Below are 18,462 nucleotides of genomic sequence, written 5' to 3'. Positions count from 1 at the left end.
ATCTCAACAACATAAAACAGTAACCTAAGGTACCAATGAACAAAAGGGAAGAAAAGTAAAGGATACAACAGTAAAAAAAAAAAAATTCAAAAACAGAAGTTTCCTGCTATTACTTGCTCAGCTTTGAAGTGAGTATTTGTATATTTAAATGTTAACAGAGGAAAGAACATTAAATCAAAGATACATGCATTATATTCCCATAGCTCTGACTAACAAAAGCATCTGCTTTGTACCAGCACATATTGTTAACTAACATGCCAAGTTAAAAGATGCCAGTACTACAAAGAAGGCAAGAAAGGTAGTATAGACTTCATTCTGAAGCACATTAATACAAGACAAAAACAAAGTCAAAGCAGGTAAGACCAAATGCATTAAATTACCTTGCTTTAAAAGAGCTGAATTAAAAAAATAAAAATAAAAAAAATCTGTCTTACAAAACCATACAAGAGCACTTATCCATTTAGCGCAAACAAGACTTAGATAATTAAGCTGGACAGGGCAACAGAGAAGAATACAAATCTTTTCTGTTTTTCTCTCTTTTGTGGCTAAGAAATAAACACTTTCTTTGCTGCACTCAAACTGTTTTCTGTTACTAGCTTACTAATAAGTCCAATATCATAGAAGATAAACTGAGAAAAGGAGGAAAAAAAAGAAATACCTCATACAACACTGTTCTTTTCCATCATTCCACAAAAAAGCCACCAAACCCTTCCCACGGAATGAGAGGGATAATAATTTTTGTTTACACTCATTTAGGAACTCAATGAAGAACTGACAGGACAGGTTTCTTAGGGCAAAGCCATAAATGATAAAGTTCAGTGAGATCCTAGCACATATAATGGGCAAAAATATTTAAAAACTTAACATATAGAAGTAAAACTACTTCTCAGGACAGTGAAGAGGGAAGTGATTTGACACATTATGTCTCTGGTCTAAATAAACTTGGAAGTCATCTCGCAAAAAAACAGACAATCTGATTTTCTGTAGTGGTTTAGAAATACATTAGTTCACTAATAACTCTAGAAACAAGATCACTTGTATGGTTTCCTATGAATGGAGGACCTGAAAGTAATATCCCACATACAATCTTTGTGATCAGAATAGATAAACAGCTTCCTGAAAAGGGATCCTACCATGGTCCTTCCTCTGCATTCATTAGCTACACAGAACTCTCAAGACATAGTTCTACAGATCTCTGTGTGCAATAAAGTAACAAGAAGCCTAGAAAGGATGGACAAACAAAACAAGCATCCTTAAGCAGCTTCTCCAAAGAAAAGTCTAAGCTCTGTAAAAATCCCAGAAATATTAACTCTAGAATATGCTAAAGACCTCAAAAAAAACCAAGCAAGATCTCTTGCTTTATTGGTAGGAATAGTATCAGTCATAGAGAAATGAAGGCTTTCAAAGGCAAACATTCTAGTTGAAAAATCACTGTTCAAACTAAAGCATCATTACATTTTTCAACAGAAGTATACAGTATATAAGGAAATTACCATTACCTCATTTAAAATGAAGATAGGTAGCCCACAACTATTTCAAACAATACTCATCTCATTCTGTTTAATAACTGGTATTTGTCAAAGGAAGCGAACTTTCAGAAGAGTTAATCTATGGGTTCAAATTTTTTCAGCCTCTAGTATGAAAATCACTGAAAGCACAGACAACTACATGTAATGGATTTCTTTTCTTTTTTTTTTTTTTTAACCTTTGATTAGGAGTTCAGGTTCTAAGAGCAAAACTTCTTTAAAGATCAAAACCTTTTTTTCCACAATGATGCTTCCATACCTGTTGGCGACTACTCAGATCCAGCTGCTTCCAAAACTGAAAATCTAAACAGAGGTCACGCCAATATTTACAAACTAATGATGCTGAAAGGCAGCGCTCATTCAGGGACAAATTGGAAAATATCTGTAAAGAAAGGGAAAACACAATTTGTCAAATGTATTCATATCTGAGACGCAATTATTTTATTATTAACATATCTCATAAAAGATAGGAAAGTTGCACGCTAGTGTATGCAGTGCCTGACTCTTCAGTAAGTTGCTTCTAACTTGATTAGAAAAGGACAATAACAAAAATCTACACACCACAACAGCTGAGAATATGAATAAGTCATATTAGTAGAACCAACAACAAAATACATCCCTCATAAGCACATATTTCTTTGACCAAATTACAAACGTGCTTTTGAGATGGCATACTTAAAGAATTACAAATATTACATGGATTATAGTCTGTACACATTATTTACGAACCACAGGAAAAGTTTTTTCCATCTCTGCTCTGATTCAGATAGAAAGACCTTTTCTTTTCAATTCAGTAAAGAAAAAAACTCTTAAGGGCACTGAAACATCAGTCCTGAGGGAAGGAGATATGGGTAAATTGCAACTTTACATCAGGCTCAAAGAATGGCCTTCTATTTATTATATTCAGTCCTACCTCAGAAAAAAAGGTCTATTAAGTCTAAAATGTGAATACACTCTGCAACCACAAGTGGACTCTAATCCACAAGTCACCCCCTACAATGAAAACAGGCAATCATAATATTAGCATACATACATGTAGTCTGCAAAACATATAACAGTGCTCCCAGTCAACTGATGGGGACATAAGTTACTAAGCTGAAGCCTTAGTAGAAGTCTTCAAGAAAGTCAAAATTCTGAAGTGTTTATAGGAAAGCACTGAGTTCTAGAGAACATGAAAACATCTAAAGAAATATTTAAGACAAGAAAAGGAACGTCAAAAGGGAAAACAATCAAGAGAATGCTTCCATCACCTCTGTGGTAGGCTTGACAATTTGTCTCAAAAATTGTTAAGATTTCTAAAGTAAGAAAACTAAAGTATTGGAATATAACTTATTTCCATGATTGGTCACTGAAACAGATTAGACAATCAGCTGTCAGCACTAACAGCAAGTAATTGCCTCTCCATTCAAGAGGACGGCTCAGCTGAATTTAGGACAGTTGATCCTTCCTCCACAGTGTCTGGTGTAAATGGCTTTAAGAGAAAAGCAATGCTGATAACACACCGATGGGGTTTTTTTTTTGACTTGTTGAGCAGTTCTGGACAGAACTAGGGCAGCTGACCCGAACTAGCCAAAGGAATACTCCATGCCATATGACAGCATACAAAACAAACTTGAAAACTGAAGGGAGTTGGCCAGGGGGCAGTCACTGCTTGGGGACCAGCCGTGCATTAAACAGCAGGTGGTGAGCAATTGTGCTGTGCATCACTTGCTTTGTGTGTGTACACATACATACATAAATATGTATATACACATATGCAATGATTATAATTTGGGACCCTCACTACAAGAAGGACATCAAGGCCTTGGAGCATGTCCAGAGAAGGGCAGCTGATGAAGGGACAGGATTACCTGTGCTATGAGGAGTGGCTGAAGTAGCTGGGATTGTTTAGTCTAGAGAAAAGAAGGCTCAGGGGAGACCCTATAGCTCTCTACAACCATCTGAATGGAGGATATGGCAAGGTGGGGATCAGCTTCCAGTTGCATCAGGAGAGGTTCAGCTAGGATATTAGGAAAAATTTCTTCTCCGGAAGAGTGATTAGGTGCTGGAACAGGCTGCCCAGGGTGGTGCTCGAGTCACTGTCCCTGGAGGCATTCAAGAAATGCTTAGATTGAATCATAGAATCACAAGGTTGGAAAGGACCTACAAGATCATCTAGTCCAACCACCCTCCATTTACCATACCTACAGAAAATCCCTAAACCATATCTCCTAGCTCCCTATCCATACGCCTCTTGAACACTGCCAGGGATGGCAACTCCACCACCTCCCTGGGCAGCCATTCCAGTGCTTGACCACTCTCTAAGAGAAAATGTTCCTTCTAATGTCCAATCTAAACCTCATCTGATACAATCTGTGGCCATTTCCTCAGGTCCTGTTTGTTGCCTGGGAGAGAGGCCAAGCCCCTCCTCATCACAACCTCCCTGCAGGAAGTTGTAGGGTGCAGTGTGGCCTGAGCCTCCTCTTCTCCAGCCTAAACAATCCCAGCTCCCTGAGCCGCTCCTCATAAGACTTGTGCTCCAGACCCCTCACCAGTTTCGTTGCCCTTCTATGGACACGTTCCAGGGCCTTGATGTCTTTCTTGTAGTGAGGAGACCAAAACTGAACACAGTACTCAAGATGCGGCCTCACCAGTGCTGAGTACAGAGGGATGATCACCTCTCTGCTCCTGCTGGCCACGCTATTTCTTATACAGACCAGGATGCTGTTGGCCTTCTTGGCCACCTGGGCACACTGCCAGCTCACGTTCAGCCAAGCATCAAATGATGTTGTACTACAAGACATTGTTTAGTGGGGAAATAATGGAGGTAGGTGGATGGTTGGACAACATGATCATTGAGGTTTCTTCCAATCTTGGTGATTCTATGATTCTACAATTTGATAACTATAATCCTTTGTTCCTCTTCCTTCTTTGGTCTTAATAAATAGTTTTCATCTCAACTTACAAGTTCCACTTGAGTGTTCTGTTTTGTTTTGTTTTTTTCTCATTCTCTCCACCCTTCCACTGTGGGGGGGAACTGAGAAAACAACTGTATGGTGCTGAGCTGCTGCTGAGTTAAATCACAACACCTAGCTTGACAGTTTTCAATATGTACATGGATGAAAGGCCTCCTGGGGATGGGGAGATCGTTGACTGTTCTCAGAAAAGCTTCCAACAATAATAGAGAAAAGTCAAATAACTACTTTCTGTAAATGGTTGCAATATTTCATTTCCCCTTTTGCTTCAATTTCTGAAAAAGTCACTGCTTCTTATCTGCTGCATACATCCTGAATGAGGCTGTGTGAACTCTGTTTTCCTGAAAGCCTATCCTTGTCTAAGAAGGTATGTTTTCCATCAAGGCATCAGTGGACTGTGGGAGACAGAAATATGGATGAAACAATCAATGTCTGTCTCCTCCCTGCAGTTCTTCATATTGGTGAGTCCAAGCACAGAGCAAGATGTCTGTGAACAGCATCCAAGAAATCTCCAGTCAAACATGAAAAAGCACCCAACAAAGTGGTGATTTCACATCTGACACTCCTACTGCAAGAGTGTGGTTTAAGCCTCTAAAAAAAGTGTGAACATTCTCTGAAACACTAAGCTAATAAAGCAGTAGGGAATTTGAATTCCTACTGTCAGTAGAAAACAGAAAAACAAATCTTTTAACAGTCCCAAAAATTGCAAAAGACAGCAAGGCAATGTGATCCCTGTTATGTTCAGACATGCATCTGAATGACTACAGACAGTTCTAAGAAGGGATGATAACTCTGGCATGATAAGTTACTTTAAACTAGTCAGTCCTTACTACAGTGGAATATAAACACACTCTGTCGTGGAAAGGTCTTCTTTCTTTGAGAAACAAGAGAAGGCAGTTCTTAAAACAAGAACATCTCAAACAGGAAAGAATGCTGCTAATCTAACCACTACTGTAAATATAAAAGCCCTAAAGTTATTTTTGTTCAAAATGCCATTCTACCAAAAGCCCTCACCAATCATAGGCCTACAGCTAACTCCAGCACATGAATCATCTGAAAGCATTTGATATCACGTCTGATTCTACGGTATAAGAGGTAAGAGGTCTGAAGGTGTCACAAATTGCCTCATTAGAGAAGCAGTAATCAAAATCAGCCACTAGGGGGAACACAGGTGCTGACAAAGTTATTGCACACTAAATTCCAGTGTGGACAGAAGCAGGCGCACAGAAAATGTCTTGCTGGTTTCAGGAGTTTTGTGTGTGTGTATTTTCATTGACCTCCTGCCTATGACAGACAAATTCTGGATGGGCTGTGAGTCCAACTCTTGTCACATTTAATTCCTGAAAAGCGTACAGAAGCACATCCTCCCACATGTCCAACACATTTTTCCCTCCAGATGCCCACCTAATCCTACTAAACTTAAAACTGAAGTGTCTCTCATCACACTCTAAAGAAAATGTATATTTAACAAAACATATTCTAAATTCATTTCACATTCCTTTTTCCATGTCCACAAGGCAGGCTTAGAGACTGCACATTTCTACATAACAAATAAACAAAAATCAACTCCTATTTCACCCTCACATCTCACCCTCTTTCAGGTATCAGTGCCTCCTGCTTCAGCTATTTGAGTGATAGGTAGTATTGGTGGTGGCCCTCCTGTCCTCACAGTGGGTACCAAAAGGTTTCCCAGGCCTTTAGGTCACATCCCAAGTAAGAATCTGTTTATGTTCATCATTAATGACCTTACCATATCTTCCAGAAATAGTTGGTTTTTTTAATGTCAATCTCTTGCTTCAACATAAGCATACACTCAAAGTAATTAATGACTGAAATGAAACATCAAAAATGCAATACTAAGAACAGCAAAAGTCACCTATCAGACATAGCTGTCCCTCAATCCTGCTGAGCTTAAGCAGTCCGATATGATTTCAGGGACAGGTACAATCATAAGAGGATTCTTCTTTTATACAAGATTTGTATGCAAGTTGATTTTACCTTCAAGCAACAAATCATAAACATGCTTAGGTTGGGAGGGTTAAAGCTCACACAGTTCCAACCCCCCTGCAATGGGCAGTGTTGACACCCGCCATACCAGGCTGCCCAGTCCCATATCCCACCTGGCCCTGAACACCTCTAAGGTCAGGACAACCACAGCTTTTCTGGGCAGCCTGTGCCAATGCCTCACCACCCTCTGAATAAACGATTTTTTTCCTAACACATAAGGTAAATCTTCCTTCTTTTAGTTTAAAGCTATTCCCTCTTGTCCTATCACCATCACACTGTAAGAAAAGTCAGTCTCCCTCCTGCTTATAAGCTCCCCAGAAGTACTGGAATGCCTCCCCAGAGGTCTCCCCAGATTTTTTCTTCAAACTGAACAAGATCAGCTCCTATAATTTTTATTCACAAGAGAGGTGCTCCAGTTCTCTGATCAACTTCTGTTGACATGTAGGGACAAACAGCAAAGCTAAGAAAAGAACTTCTGAAGGTATATAAGTGATATGAGAACTTGTAACAAGGAATTTGGATCATTCACATCTGAGTGCGTGCATCAGACACAGCAAAAAATAACTCTTTACATGCGTTTATAGTAATAGGACAATGGTGAATGGTTTTAAACTAAGACAGGGAAGATTCGGGTTGAATGTTAGGATAACATTTTTCACTCAGAGGGTGGTGACACACTGGAACAGGTGGACCAAGGAGGCTGTGAATGCCCCATCCCTGGATGGGCCTGCATTCAAGTCCAGGCTGGATGTGGCTCTGGGCAGCCTGGTCTGGTTGTTGGTGACCTTGCCTGTTGTAGGGAGGTTGAAACTAGATGAGCTTTACGGTTCTTTTCAATGCAGGCCATTCCATGATTCTAGTTTTGGGGAGCCTAACCTAGATGCAGTACTCCAGGTGGGGACTCATGAGTGAGGAGCAGAGGGAGAGAGACACCCCCCTTGTGCTGCTGGCCACAGCTCTTTCGATACAGACCAGAGTACTGCTGGCCTTCCAGGCTGCAGCTATTCCAATTCCACAGCACTACTGTAAGTGTGCTCATATGCATATGTTACAATCCATAATTCTGGATCAACTGACTTGAAGCCAGTCCTTGCGACAGCACATTTCAGACTATCAGTTCCAGTGCCAAACTTGTTTGGTGTTTGGGGTCTCTATTTTTCCCTCTTCTTTGTGGAATTAATGTTTTGTATGACAACATATGGGAAAGGGAAGAATGAATTAGGCTCTCTTTTCCTATGAAAGGCTGAACCTGATAATCTTTTTCACTCTGTGCTGTTCTGTGACTTTATGAATCCAAACTGCTTAAGAACTGAAATGTTAAAGGGTCCAACCAGAGAAGCTAGAAATGAAAGTTTTTCTTCATAATTGTCTCCTTTACTAACAAGTCTCTGTGTGATCGATTTCAAGCGTAAAAATCTTTCCTTTTGTACTAAGCATTTTATTTCAGCAGGAACAGGAAAAGAACAAAAACAAAGGGGGGGGGGGGGGAACAACAAAAGAATAATAGCCCTCCCTCTACTATATTTTCTCAAAATCTCAAAGGTAAGACTTAAGCACAATAAGTCTGTGTATTGAACTGGACTTGTTTATCTTTAAAAACAGTAACTTTTGCCTTAATTGAAGTTCCTCAAGCACAGAAGTTCTCTTGATTGAAATGAATCAGATGATCACTAAGTAACACTACTAAACAAAATCAGCAAGTACTAAGTACTAATACATAAAATCAGCAGGTAAGTGGAAGTTACTAGTTGAGATCATACCCTCAGCACCAAGTTTTCCAAACTCTTGACTTCACACCACACAAATTAAACTATACATGCATGGAATCCAAGGATTTTAACTTCTCAAAAGACTACTTCTAAAACAAATGATTAAAACGAATAACAATAAGAAAAAAAAAAAAATAAAAAAAATAAAAAATCAAGGAGTTCCATGCATTCAGCAATGCTACTACGCAGCTTCTTCATTGCTAACCAAAAAAAAAAAAAAAAAAAAAAAAAAAAAAAAAAAAAAAAAAAATTAAAAAAAAAGCATAAAAATCAGTTGAGTGCTAATATCACTCTTAAGAATGCTAACAACTTCAAGAAACACAGCTGAAGGTTCATGGGCTGAGAAAACAAAGTACAGACCACAGACCCCAAGGCAAATTAGGCTCTAAAAGGTGAATTCATGTATCCTCTAGTTCTGTCCATCATTCTCATTTGATAGAGCTCTCAATCCAACTTAACTAGAAGACTGAAGGTTTCTGCTTATTTGAGCAATTCTTTCCATTATATTGTGTCAAACAGAACTGTTTAGAAGCCTAAAAGCTCATGGTATCAGCAAGAACAGTATAGACAGAAAACATTAAAAACTAAATTCAAATATTTCATGCTGCTATTTATCACAGATCCTAATGAACTTGGAAAACTAATTTTTGGAAAACTGCCCATTTGTTTCATCAGCTGGGTGCAAGGCTTTAAAACAACTAATTGAAGACTTATTAAACGGTACTTAGGAATTATATTTGATAATTAAAGGAACGTGCTTAGTACATGACATTTTACTATGAACAGTTAAACGCAGCAGTTAATTACAGGCATGCTGAAGTTAGGCTTCCAGTGGTTTTACATTTATGTTGTTCCATTATGTTTCAGAAAACTAATCAATCTTCTATCAACAGAAGATAAACAAAGGATAGGGGAATGTTTGCCTAGTTTCTGAGGTTTAGTCATTTTATCCACACATACTCTCAAACTAGATAAAGGAAACATAAGTGACTCATCAGCACCTGAGTACATAGAGAGGATTTATGAGCTCAAGAAAAATGTCTCTGGAAAAATAATAATAATAATAAAGTACTTTCTGTCTCAGTACGCCCGTAAAGGAAATCAAGTTAGAAGGAATTTACAAGTGTGACACCCAGAAAAAGTGAGGTGACGTTTTCACAACACAAGCAGCATTCTCATGGCAAACTACAATAAGTAGGGGCTGTTTATTTGCCCACTGCACCTGGTTACCTGCTATGCTGAATTTAGTTATTCAGAGAAAGTCTTTTCAGACACACCCGATCCTGAGGAAAAGTTTTGCAACATTAGGTTGGTGTGTGATGATCACCCTGCAGAGCACAAAGGAAACAGCAAAAGCACGCATCCGGGGGTTACAAAAGTGATAGACGCTGCTCTTAACAGCCACTTGCTAACAGACCGGTTTAGTTGTAATGCAAACTTCAGTTTATGTCCCTAAGAAGTTAACAGGAGACAACGATGCCAAGTCTTTCACACTAAGAGAAAGAAAGGGTTCTGACTAAGAAGAATATCCTTACTTGACAGGGATAATAAAGCCATATCCCCATCCACCCACAGCCTCAGTGTCCTCACTAAAAGACACCCGAGCGAGCTGTCAGCGAATCACTGCAACATTTCAAATAGAGACAATGAAACATAGTAAAATCTGCTAAAGATCAAAGACAGGCACCTCCGAACAACAGGGGTGTAGGGGGGTGTAGAAAAAAAGTTACAGTCGATTAACTTTGCATTCAAACAGTGCACAACTAGGATTACCCTTCTCGATACAGAGTTTCAACGAAGCAACCCTAGAAACACCTGAACAAAATCCAGAAAAGGCTTTTGGACACGGTCGGCCAAGGTGAGCTAAGATAAACAAGAATGCCAAGGCACCTCCAGGAAAAGTAGTAATTACACTCCATGATTTCTGTCTCTCCCATCACACAGTTAATTCGGTAACATAAAAACCTATCTGCTTACATGAAAGCCACCTTTTCACACACCAGGTACAGCAAAATACCTAGTTATTTTTAGAGTTCTGCAACCAATCTCAGAATGTATCAGGAAATAGCCTCAAAATAGCCTCAAGCTACAGAAGGGGAAGTTCAGGAACAATTTCTTCAGAATCCTTTCAGTGAAGCCTTAGAATAAACTGTCCAGAGAAGTGGCAGAGCCACCATCCCCGGGGGATTTAAAAGTCATGTAGATGTGGTGCTTAGGGACATGGTTTAGTGGTAGACTTGGCAGTGCTAGGTCGACAACTGGGCTTCATGATCGTAGTGGTCTTTTCCAACCAAAAAATTCTATGCTCCTCCAGAGTTTTACTATTGACAACATTCATGTACTGCCTTTGCTTTCACCAGTATAATGGCAAACTTTTCTGTCAGAAAGTTTCCTTCCTCCGCACTTCCATAAGTTTAGCAAATCACACAGCAACAGCACAGTTAAAAGTTATTTCATTTTCCTACTGTAGTCATACAGGGACAGCAAGCTTCTTGAAAACAAAACAGCACTTTGTTAAACACTGCTAGAGAACAAGAATCAGTTAAGACTAAGCAGTGGAAATCTTCCAAACTGGGTATGGATGAAGTGGGTCAAAGGCTTCAGTGATGAAGCTGTTGTTGAGAAAAGGGGAAGAAATAGGTGGGCACTCGACCACCCTAGATACCACTGAGCACGACCAAAGGGACATCAGCACATATCTATGAGACCTTGAAAATAATGAATATGTACACCAGAGGTGCATATGTATGTCTTAACTGTTCACATCTAGAACCTGAACTTTGAGACTGTGTTTGCTTGTCAAGTCACTCAGTGCACACCATGAGAAATAAAGGAATGCCACTGTCTAACACCACATTAGAATCTAGAGTTTTCTTCAGTTTTCAGATGACAAGGGTTTATATGAAGCAAACTGATACAGAAGGTATCAAAATACTCATTTAAAGAGCTCCCATCTCTGCTTCAAGGCAAGCTGAAATGCACCTAGAACACCCCTAATAAGGCCATTCCATTGGTTGTTTATAAGGAACTACAAATAATAAAAAAAAAAAAAATCCAGCTCCTCACAAATCCTGAGACAGGAAACAAGGTTGTCCAAGACTGAACTTCCTCTCAGTGTGCAAGAGTCCCACCTTAGTTTCCCCTGCATCTACCTAAGCACATTGTTTCTCGTTACATGACAAAGAACAGGTACATAGTTAAGCTTCTCACCAGTTTTCTCACATCAGAAGAATACACGTCTGCATTTGAACAGAACTGTTCATCAGCTTTAACAGCACCTTCAAGCTGTCATCATAGGCCACATCTCTACATTATCTGCATCTCCTCTGATCCCATCCCAGTTCCTCTAAGGGTTTTCCAGGAAAGCTCCAATGCCCACAACTTAATGTGGTGGACCAGCAAAAAATTTTTACAAGTCTGAAATAAGTGAATAAGCATTTCCAAAGCTCACTTAGCCTGCAGACCTCTTTACACCAGTTACTTGTTTGCTATGCGTCCGTTAAATCAGAAAAGTCAGCAAGTATGGAAGTAAGATTAATTTCTGTTTTTCACAAAAATATTGCAGCGACATGGGAACAGGCAAAGCATTTGTTGTATGGCCCAAAGATTTCAATACTGAGTGGAACGTAGCACAAAGTTTTCCAAGCATCTCCATTTCATGCTTACAAACACTGGGAAGGAAGGGCTGGCTGCTCTGCCTTACCAGCCAGCAGGAAGGAGCTCAACAGCTCTGCTAGAAGCCAGGCACTGGTCTCTGTCCAGAGCTGCAAACATCCCAGCACCAGGAGCAACAAACAAGCATGTGACAAAAACACCAGCAGCACTGCTTTGAGAAAACTTCAGTCCTAGAGCAGAACAAGGATTCAGGGAGATCTAACCCTGAGCCTAAGGCTCCATCTGTCCTGCCCCAGGAGCTTGGCTTTGCATGGGAATGAGGGGAAATGATCTGCACAGTCAGGAGTAGTGAAACAGCACAACCAGATGTGCTTGCACAGTACTTGCCTGCAAAGTATATGTAAACCACTGCAAGCTGTAATGGGGGGCTGCTTCCAGAGAGGCATGAGAGCGGCATGACAAAGTCACACTATTAAAAGAACAAGTTTATGATCATGCTAGACTGCCATTTTTGATAATGTGAAACTGGACACGTGCTGAAGAGACTACAGAAGCCATACAACTGATGAGAAGAAGTCATTAAGGTGTACTTATGCCAGTCTGATCTCAAGTTGTAACAGCCCAATACCAAGGATAACACGAGGAGTCACCTGCGGCACTGAGAGACGTGGTTTAGCAGGCATGGTGGTGATGGGTTTGTGGTTAGACTAGATGATCTTAAAGGTCCCTTCCAACCCTAATGATTCTATGATCTTAAATTAACAGTGACAAAGAAATGGATCCTTTATTTTAGTAAAACTGTGAGGCAGAGTTTTGATCACAGAAGAGATTAAGACAGATATGGCAGTTTGTGATTTCTTAAATATCTGCCACGGGGGAATTTGGGCAGTGAATCTACTGAAAAAATAAAAAAAAATGTTGCATGCCATTACAACATAACTAAGACAGGAATGCATATTTCCAAAACAAAACAAACCACTGCCAACAACAAAAAACAAGCACAGACTTAATTTTATGTGGAAGACCAATAGCAGAATGTCAGTGTTTGTGGACAAGAGATCAGAAATCACTTTCAGTGCTGGGGTTGCACAACCAGAGTTTACAGAGAGAACGGATCTGGTCACAGACAGGAAGAGCCATCTGTCACACTGCTCTGTTAACACACTGCTTCAAGTTCAGCCATCTAACCCCAAAGAAAACTTCTGTAGTACTCCAAGTCCAACTGGTTCCAGTCTGAAGGAACCCTGACAACAAACTTTGGAAAACACTGCAGACTCCAGCTCCAGCAATGGTTCTCACCTGGTCTAAGGCTCAGCTGAAGAACAGTGTGTAGAATGATAGACCGAGCAGCCTGAACTATAAGTTACTCTAGAAAGCAAACAGTAATCAAGGAACCAAAGCACAGCAGAAGGGAGAGGAAGCAAAGCAAGACCCGGCATATACAAAGCAATGGGCTGTTAAAGAACAGAGCTCAGAAGTGCTACAAGAATTCATTATGACTGGAAGCACAGTAAAACCAAGACGAACTCAGAACACAGCCTGGAAGAAGCTGTATGCCCCTCAGCACAGCCTGCTCGTACCGCTCTGACTCGCACAGAACGAGCGGAGCTCACCGGCTGCCCGCCTGCTCCCGAACAGCCGACCCGGAGAGCACCACGCGTGCGAGGTGCGCTACAAAGTCATGCAACAGGCTGAAGTCGAAGTGCTTCCGAGGCAGCGCACCGCGACTGCCTCCGCTTCAACTTCAGAGCTCACGCCGCACAGGGTAAGGGACCAAGGCCGCTCCTCCCGTACCTCAGCCGGGCCGGGCCAGCAGTTCGGGCAGGAGCACGACCGCGCGTGTCCGAGGAGCGGCCGCAGGTGAGGGGGCTGAGCCGCGACCCCCGGGGCAAGGCGGGCGGCTGCAGCCCCACCCGGGCCTACCGGCCCCGCGGCCCTGAAGGCAGCCCCGGCCCGGCGACCCACCTTGAGCAGGATGGAGGGCGGCAGCTGGTTGATGTCGGGCGGCGACGACGGTTCCCGGCAGCCGTCCCCGGGGTGCTCCAAAGGCTCCTCGCCGCTCCGCTCCTTCACTCCCTCCTTCTCGTCTCCGGAGGGAGGGGGCGGCGGCGATACCGACCGGTCCCCTCCGTCTCCGCTCCCGGCGGGGCACCTCGGCGGCGCGGTCCCGCCGCTCCCCGCCCCGTCGGCGGCCGAGGGCAAGGCGCAGGGCTGCGGCTCCGCGGGGCACTGGCAGGCAGCAGCTTCGGGGTCCGCCGCGCCGGCGGCGCAGCGCGGCTGCTTGCAGGGGGTGCAGGCGGGCAGGCCGGCCCCCTTGCGCTTGCACACCATCTCGGAGACGGCCTCGCCAGGCGGCCCGGCCGGCCCCAGGAGGCCTCGCACCGGCGAGGGCAGCAGGCCCGAGAGGAGGAGGCGCCGGCAGCGGCCGCGCGGCTCCCAGGCGGCGGGCGGCAGGCGGAGGAGGCGGCGCGCGGCGCGCTGCTCGGCGGCGGCGTGGGACGCGTAGGGCGGCGGCAGCAGCGGGTCCCCGGCGGGCAGGGGCGGTTCCGGGGCGGACGAGCTGGCGCCGTGCACGATGAAGCAGAGCATGCAGGGCCCGCGCAGGAAGCAGCTCCGGCTGCGCGGCGGCACCTTCCTCCCGCGGCGGCGACGGCGGCCGCCGCTGTCCCGGCTCAGGCTGCTGGCCTCCTTGGAGAGCAGGTGGCCCATATAGGAGGCGGCGGCGAAAGGGCCCGCGGGGCGTCACCTGCGGGCGGCGGCCGCTGTCATGCTGCCGGCGGGGGCGGCAGGTGGCGGCGCCGGGGGCGGCGGGGCTGGTTCCGGGACGCGGAGCCGGGAGGGAGACGCTTCCGCTACCGCCGCCCTGACCTTCCCCGCGGGACGCGAGGAGGCGGCGCTGCGGAGGGGCCGCCGCCGCCGCCCGGTGGTGCTGCCGCCAGCGGCCGGGCCGGGAGCCGCCGCCGGAGAGACGGCCGGGAAGGGCCTGGAGGCCCGGCGGCCTCACTCGGGTGGAGACGGGGCCGCCCCATCACGCGCGGTGCGGGTGCGCTCAGGTAGAGCGAGGGTGCGGGGCTTGCGAGCGCGGCGTCTGTAGGTACGAGCGTGCGGACGGGGAGCCGCGGTACAGGAGCGCGGCGGCCGCGCTGAGGATGCTCCGGGCCCCGCTCTGCTCCCGGGGGCGTGCGGCTGCGGTGTGCGGAGCGAGGCAGAAATAAATCGATTGGTCAGAGCCGGTGGGGAAGCGGACAGGAGTGAAGGCGAGGCGTTTGCGATGGCCGAGTAACGCAAGCTGAGGGACTGATGGAAGCGTTCTGCTTCCGAAGCCACGTCTTCTCTAGCAATGCCTTCTTCACAGCTACACGCTCCGGCGAATCCCGTTTCCTGCTGTCTTGAATCGCTGCTGACCAGCACCTTTGCCCCTGTGTTACAGTTGCTCAGAGTGTGTACATCTTTGCAAATATAAACCGCAGTGCCGTAATTAGTACTGTCCACAGCAAACTTATTTTGCGTGTTTCAGGATTCGGTTCTAAATTATTGACGTAAAATGACTCGCATGTATAGGTTTAAATATATGAGGGACACTGCCTTTAGTAGAAGGTGTTTGGGGAGGGAGGAGACCAGCTGTAACTAGGATATATAAGGTACAGTATTGCTACTTAAAAATGAAGGGCCAGAGCAGAAGTGCACAGTGCCAGGTACTGTGGACAAAATCTTTGGGCCTGTTGCCCAGGAAAATGTTGTGTGAGGGTTAAAATACCTGTGACACTATTTTCCTTTGATTCCTCTTTATCAACCATTCAGTAAAAATAGGTTTGCTGAGAAGAATACTAATACATTATGTGATAAAAGTAGCATAATGTAATATTTTATCTGAGTTTTTAACTCACTGACACCCATCAATATAAACTGCAGCAGGTTCTGGCAAAAAAATTGGCAGGTCTATTCATCTCTCAGATTTACATTCTTTATTTTTATAAGAACAAATTCAGCTTGTAAAGGCAGTTAAAGCCAAGCACTCAAACTGAACAACATTCAGGAGAAATGCTTACAGTATCAAATATTCCAAACTAATCAGCTATGTCTGTGCAACTTCTAAAGAGTCACCGTGGCCTTGTCCTTACTCACATGATCACATAACTGCAGTACTTTTGGCAAAGGTGACTGACTTCTCTATGTTGCTTTTACATCTTACAGTCCGATATTGTCCCATGATTTTGAACTATATACATACAATATACATATACATATACATATAACTCACGTAGGGAGTTCTTCCTATTTCCAAAATATTTGCCTTTATATGATCCATTTCTTCTTCCTCCTTTTGTAGCAAGTTGACTTGCCCACAGCGCGAAGAGGAATTTTATCTTCTGGCTTTGCCTTTCCTAAGTAATTTCACCTTTAGTTAATTTTCCTACTCAATTCTTATCATTTTTCTCTTGTCCTTGAGCTTGAAGATCCTTGAGAATCATTTAGGTTGGACATTTAAGATCTCAAAATCCAACTGTTAACCCGGCACTGCAAAGTCAACCACTAAACTATGTCCCTAAGCACCATATCTACACATCTTTTAAATACTTTCTGAGTCTGCCAGTTTCCTGGGCAGCCTTCTCCAGAGTTACATAATCCTTTAAGTGCAGAAATTTTTCCTGACAGGGAATCTAAACCTCCCTGGTGCAACTTGAGGCCATTAAATCTCAACCTATCACTGTTACCTGGGAGAAGAGGCCAACCTCCACCTTGCCACAATCTCCTTTTAGGTAGCTGTAGAGAGCAATGAGGTCTCCCCTGAGCAGTCTCCAGACTGAACTATCCCAGCTCCCTGAGCCGCTCCTCATAAGACTTGTGCTCCAGACTCCTCACCAGTTTTGTTGTCCTTCTCTGGACATGTTACAGGGCCCCAACATCTTTCTTGTAGTAGGAGCCCAGAACTGAACACAGCACCCATTATGTGGCCGCACTGGAGGTGAGTACAAAGGAGCATCACCTCCCTGCTCTTGCTGACTTGACTATTAATGATAAAAGCAGGGGTGCTGCTGGACTCCTTGGCCACCCGGGCACAGTACTGGCTCATGTTCAGCAGTATGCTGACTAACACCTCCAGGACCCATTCCACTAGTGACCATTCCAGCTACTTTGCCACCAGCCTGTAGCATTGTATGGGATTGTTGTGTGCAAGATGACAGCTATGTAAGTGAATCCTTGAGCCATTGACTCATAAGAGTGTTTGCATGATCATTTGGTTGGGAACTATTAAAAAATTACTCTCAAGATACATACATCAGGCAAGGGGGCTGGTTTTATTATATTTAAGGGCCTTTTCCAATCCAAATTGTTCAGTGGTTTCATGATTCTAAAATGCATGAGAAAATATATGACTGTCTAGAGGTGGCATTTGATGTGCAAAGAAAGGATCTCCATGCCCATGCTTGAATATGCATGCCACGTTAGCTGATGTACAGATAATTTATTTGAAAATCCAAAGAAACTATAGTATGTTAATCTCAACTGAAGATAAAGAATCACTCACCAGTTAATCACCACTAATGTTTTCCTACTCACTGAACTCCTGAGTACTTTGAACACAAGAAGCTGGGAGGGGGATTTTTTTATCTTTTTCTCAAACCCTTCCCCATCCCCTCTGCCTAAAAGCCAGCAATATGGAGAACTACTTGAAGATTTGAAACGTATAAAGGGTATGACAGTATTCCAAAGAAGGGCGGGTTATACCATCAGAGGTAACAAATTGTTCAATTAATCTGATACAAATTCTGTCAAGTATCGGTCAAGTGAGCTTTTTAAAGGTACTTCTGTTAGCTGGAGAAACTCTAATTTTAAAAGTACTGCAAAAAGCAGGTATAAAACATGGATGAGTGTGATCTTAACAGCACTTCAGAACCACACAGAGAAGCATTTCCCGCGTGATTAGCATTATGTCTGCAGCCGTTATGTTCGTTAACACTTTTGGAGGTTACACAAGATCTCAGTGGGATAGAATTAACTTTTTTCATGACATCCTGTATGGTGTTGTGCGTTGGATTTGTGAATAAAACAGTGCTGCTAACACCTCAGGGCTTTGTCTGTTATTGAATAGTGCCCGCAAACTGTGAAGACTTTATTTCTCACTCTGAGCAAGTAGTCTGGGAAGGAACATAGCTGAGATGGCCTACCCAAATAGGACAGAGGGATATTCCATTCCATATAACTTCATGCTCAGCATTAACAACCAGGGGATTTAATCTTTCTAGTTAGCCACAGAGACTTGCTGTAGCAAGGGTCTGCTTGTGAGAGATTGAGAGCAATTGTCCTTGTATCTTTTGCTCAATTTTCTGGGTTGTTTTATTTGTTTTTCTTTATTTGTTTATTTGTTCCCCTCTCTTTTCTTCACTTGTTAAACTCTGTTTTTAGTGTTGGTCTTTCTGTTCTCTCCCATCTCCTGGGGGATAGAGTCAGTTCTGCTGTCTGAGTTCAATCCACAACTGAAATAAAACATAAATTCACTATCAGTAAAACTACAGGTAGTAGTAAGAATTGTGACACGATGACAAATGATGGCAGAACATTCAGGAGGAAAAAAAAAAAAAAAAAAGT

General features: G+C 43.4%; 1 protein-coding gene across 2 annotated transcripts in view; it reads right to left on the bottom strand.

Moving 5' to 3' along the window:
* Positions 1-14,682, bottom strand: part of FBXL17 (F-box and leucine rich repeat protein 17) — a 274,061-nt gene extending 259,379 nt beyond the window's left edge. For both annotated transcript variants that reach the window (XM_015849457.1, XM_032441230.1), the window contains exons 1-2: positions 13,837-14,682; positions 1,786-1,908 (exon numbers count right to left, since the gene is read on the bottom strand). In XM_015849457.1, coding sequence (XP_015704943.1) covers positions 1,786-1,908; positions 13,837-14,580 — 867 coding nt within the window. In that variant the 5' untranslated portion in view covers positions 14,581-14,682. The remainder of the gene's footprint in view (positions 1-1,785; positions 1,909-13,836) is intronic.
* Positions 14,683-18,462: the final 3,780 nt, after the last annotated feature.

Source organism: Coturnix japonica, chromosome Z (assembly GCF_001577835.2).
Source record: "Coturnix japonica isolate 7356 chromosome Z, Coturnix japonica 2.1, whole genome shotgun sequence".
Lineage (NCBI taxonomy): Eukaryota > Metazoa > Chordata > Aves > Galliformes > Phasianidae > Coturnix > Coturnix japonica.
The sequence above is the reverse complement of the archived record's forward strand: the minus strand, read 5'-3'. Positions and strand labels throughout refer to the sequence as shown.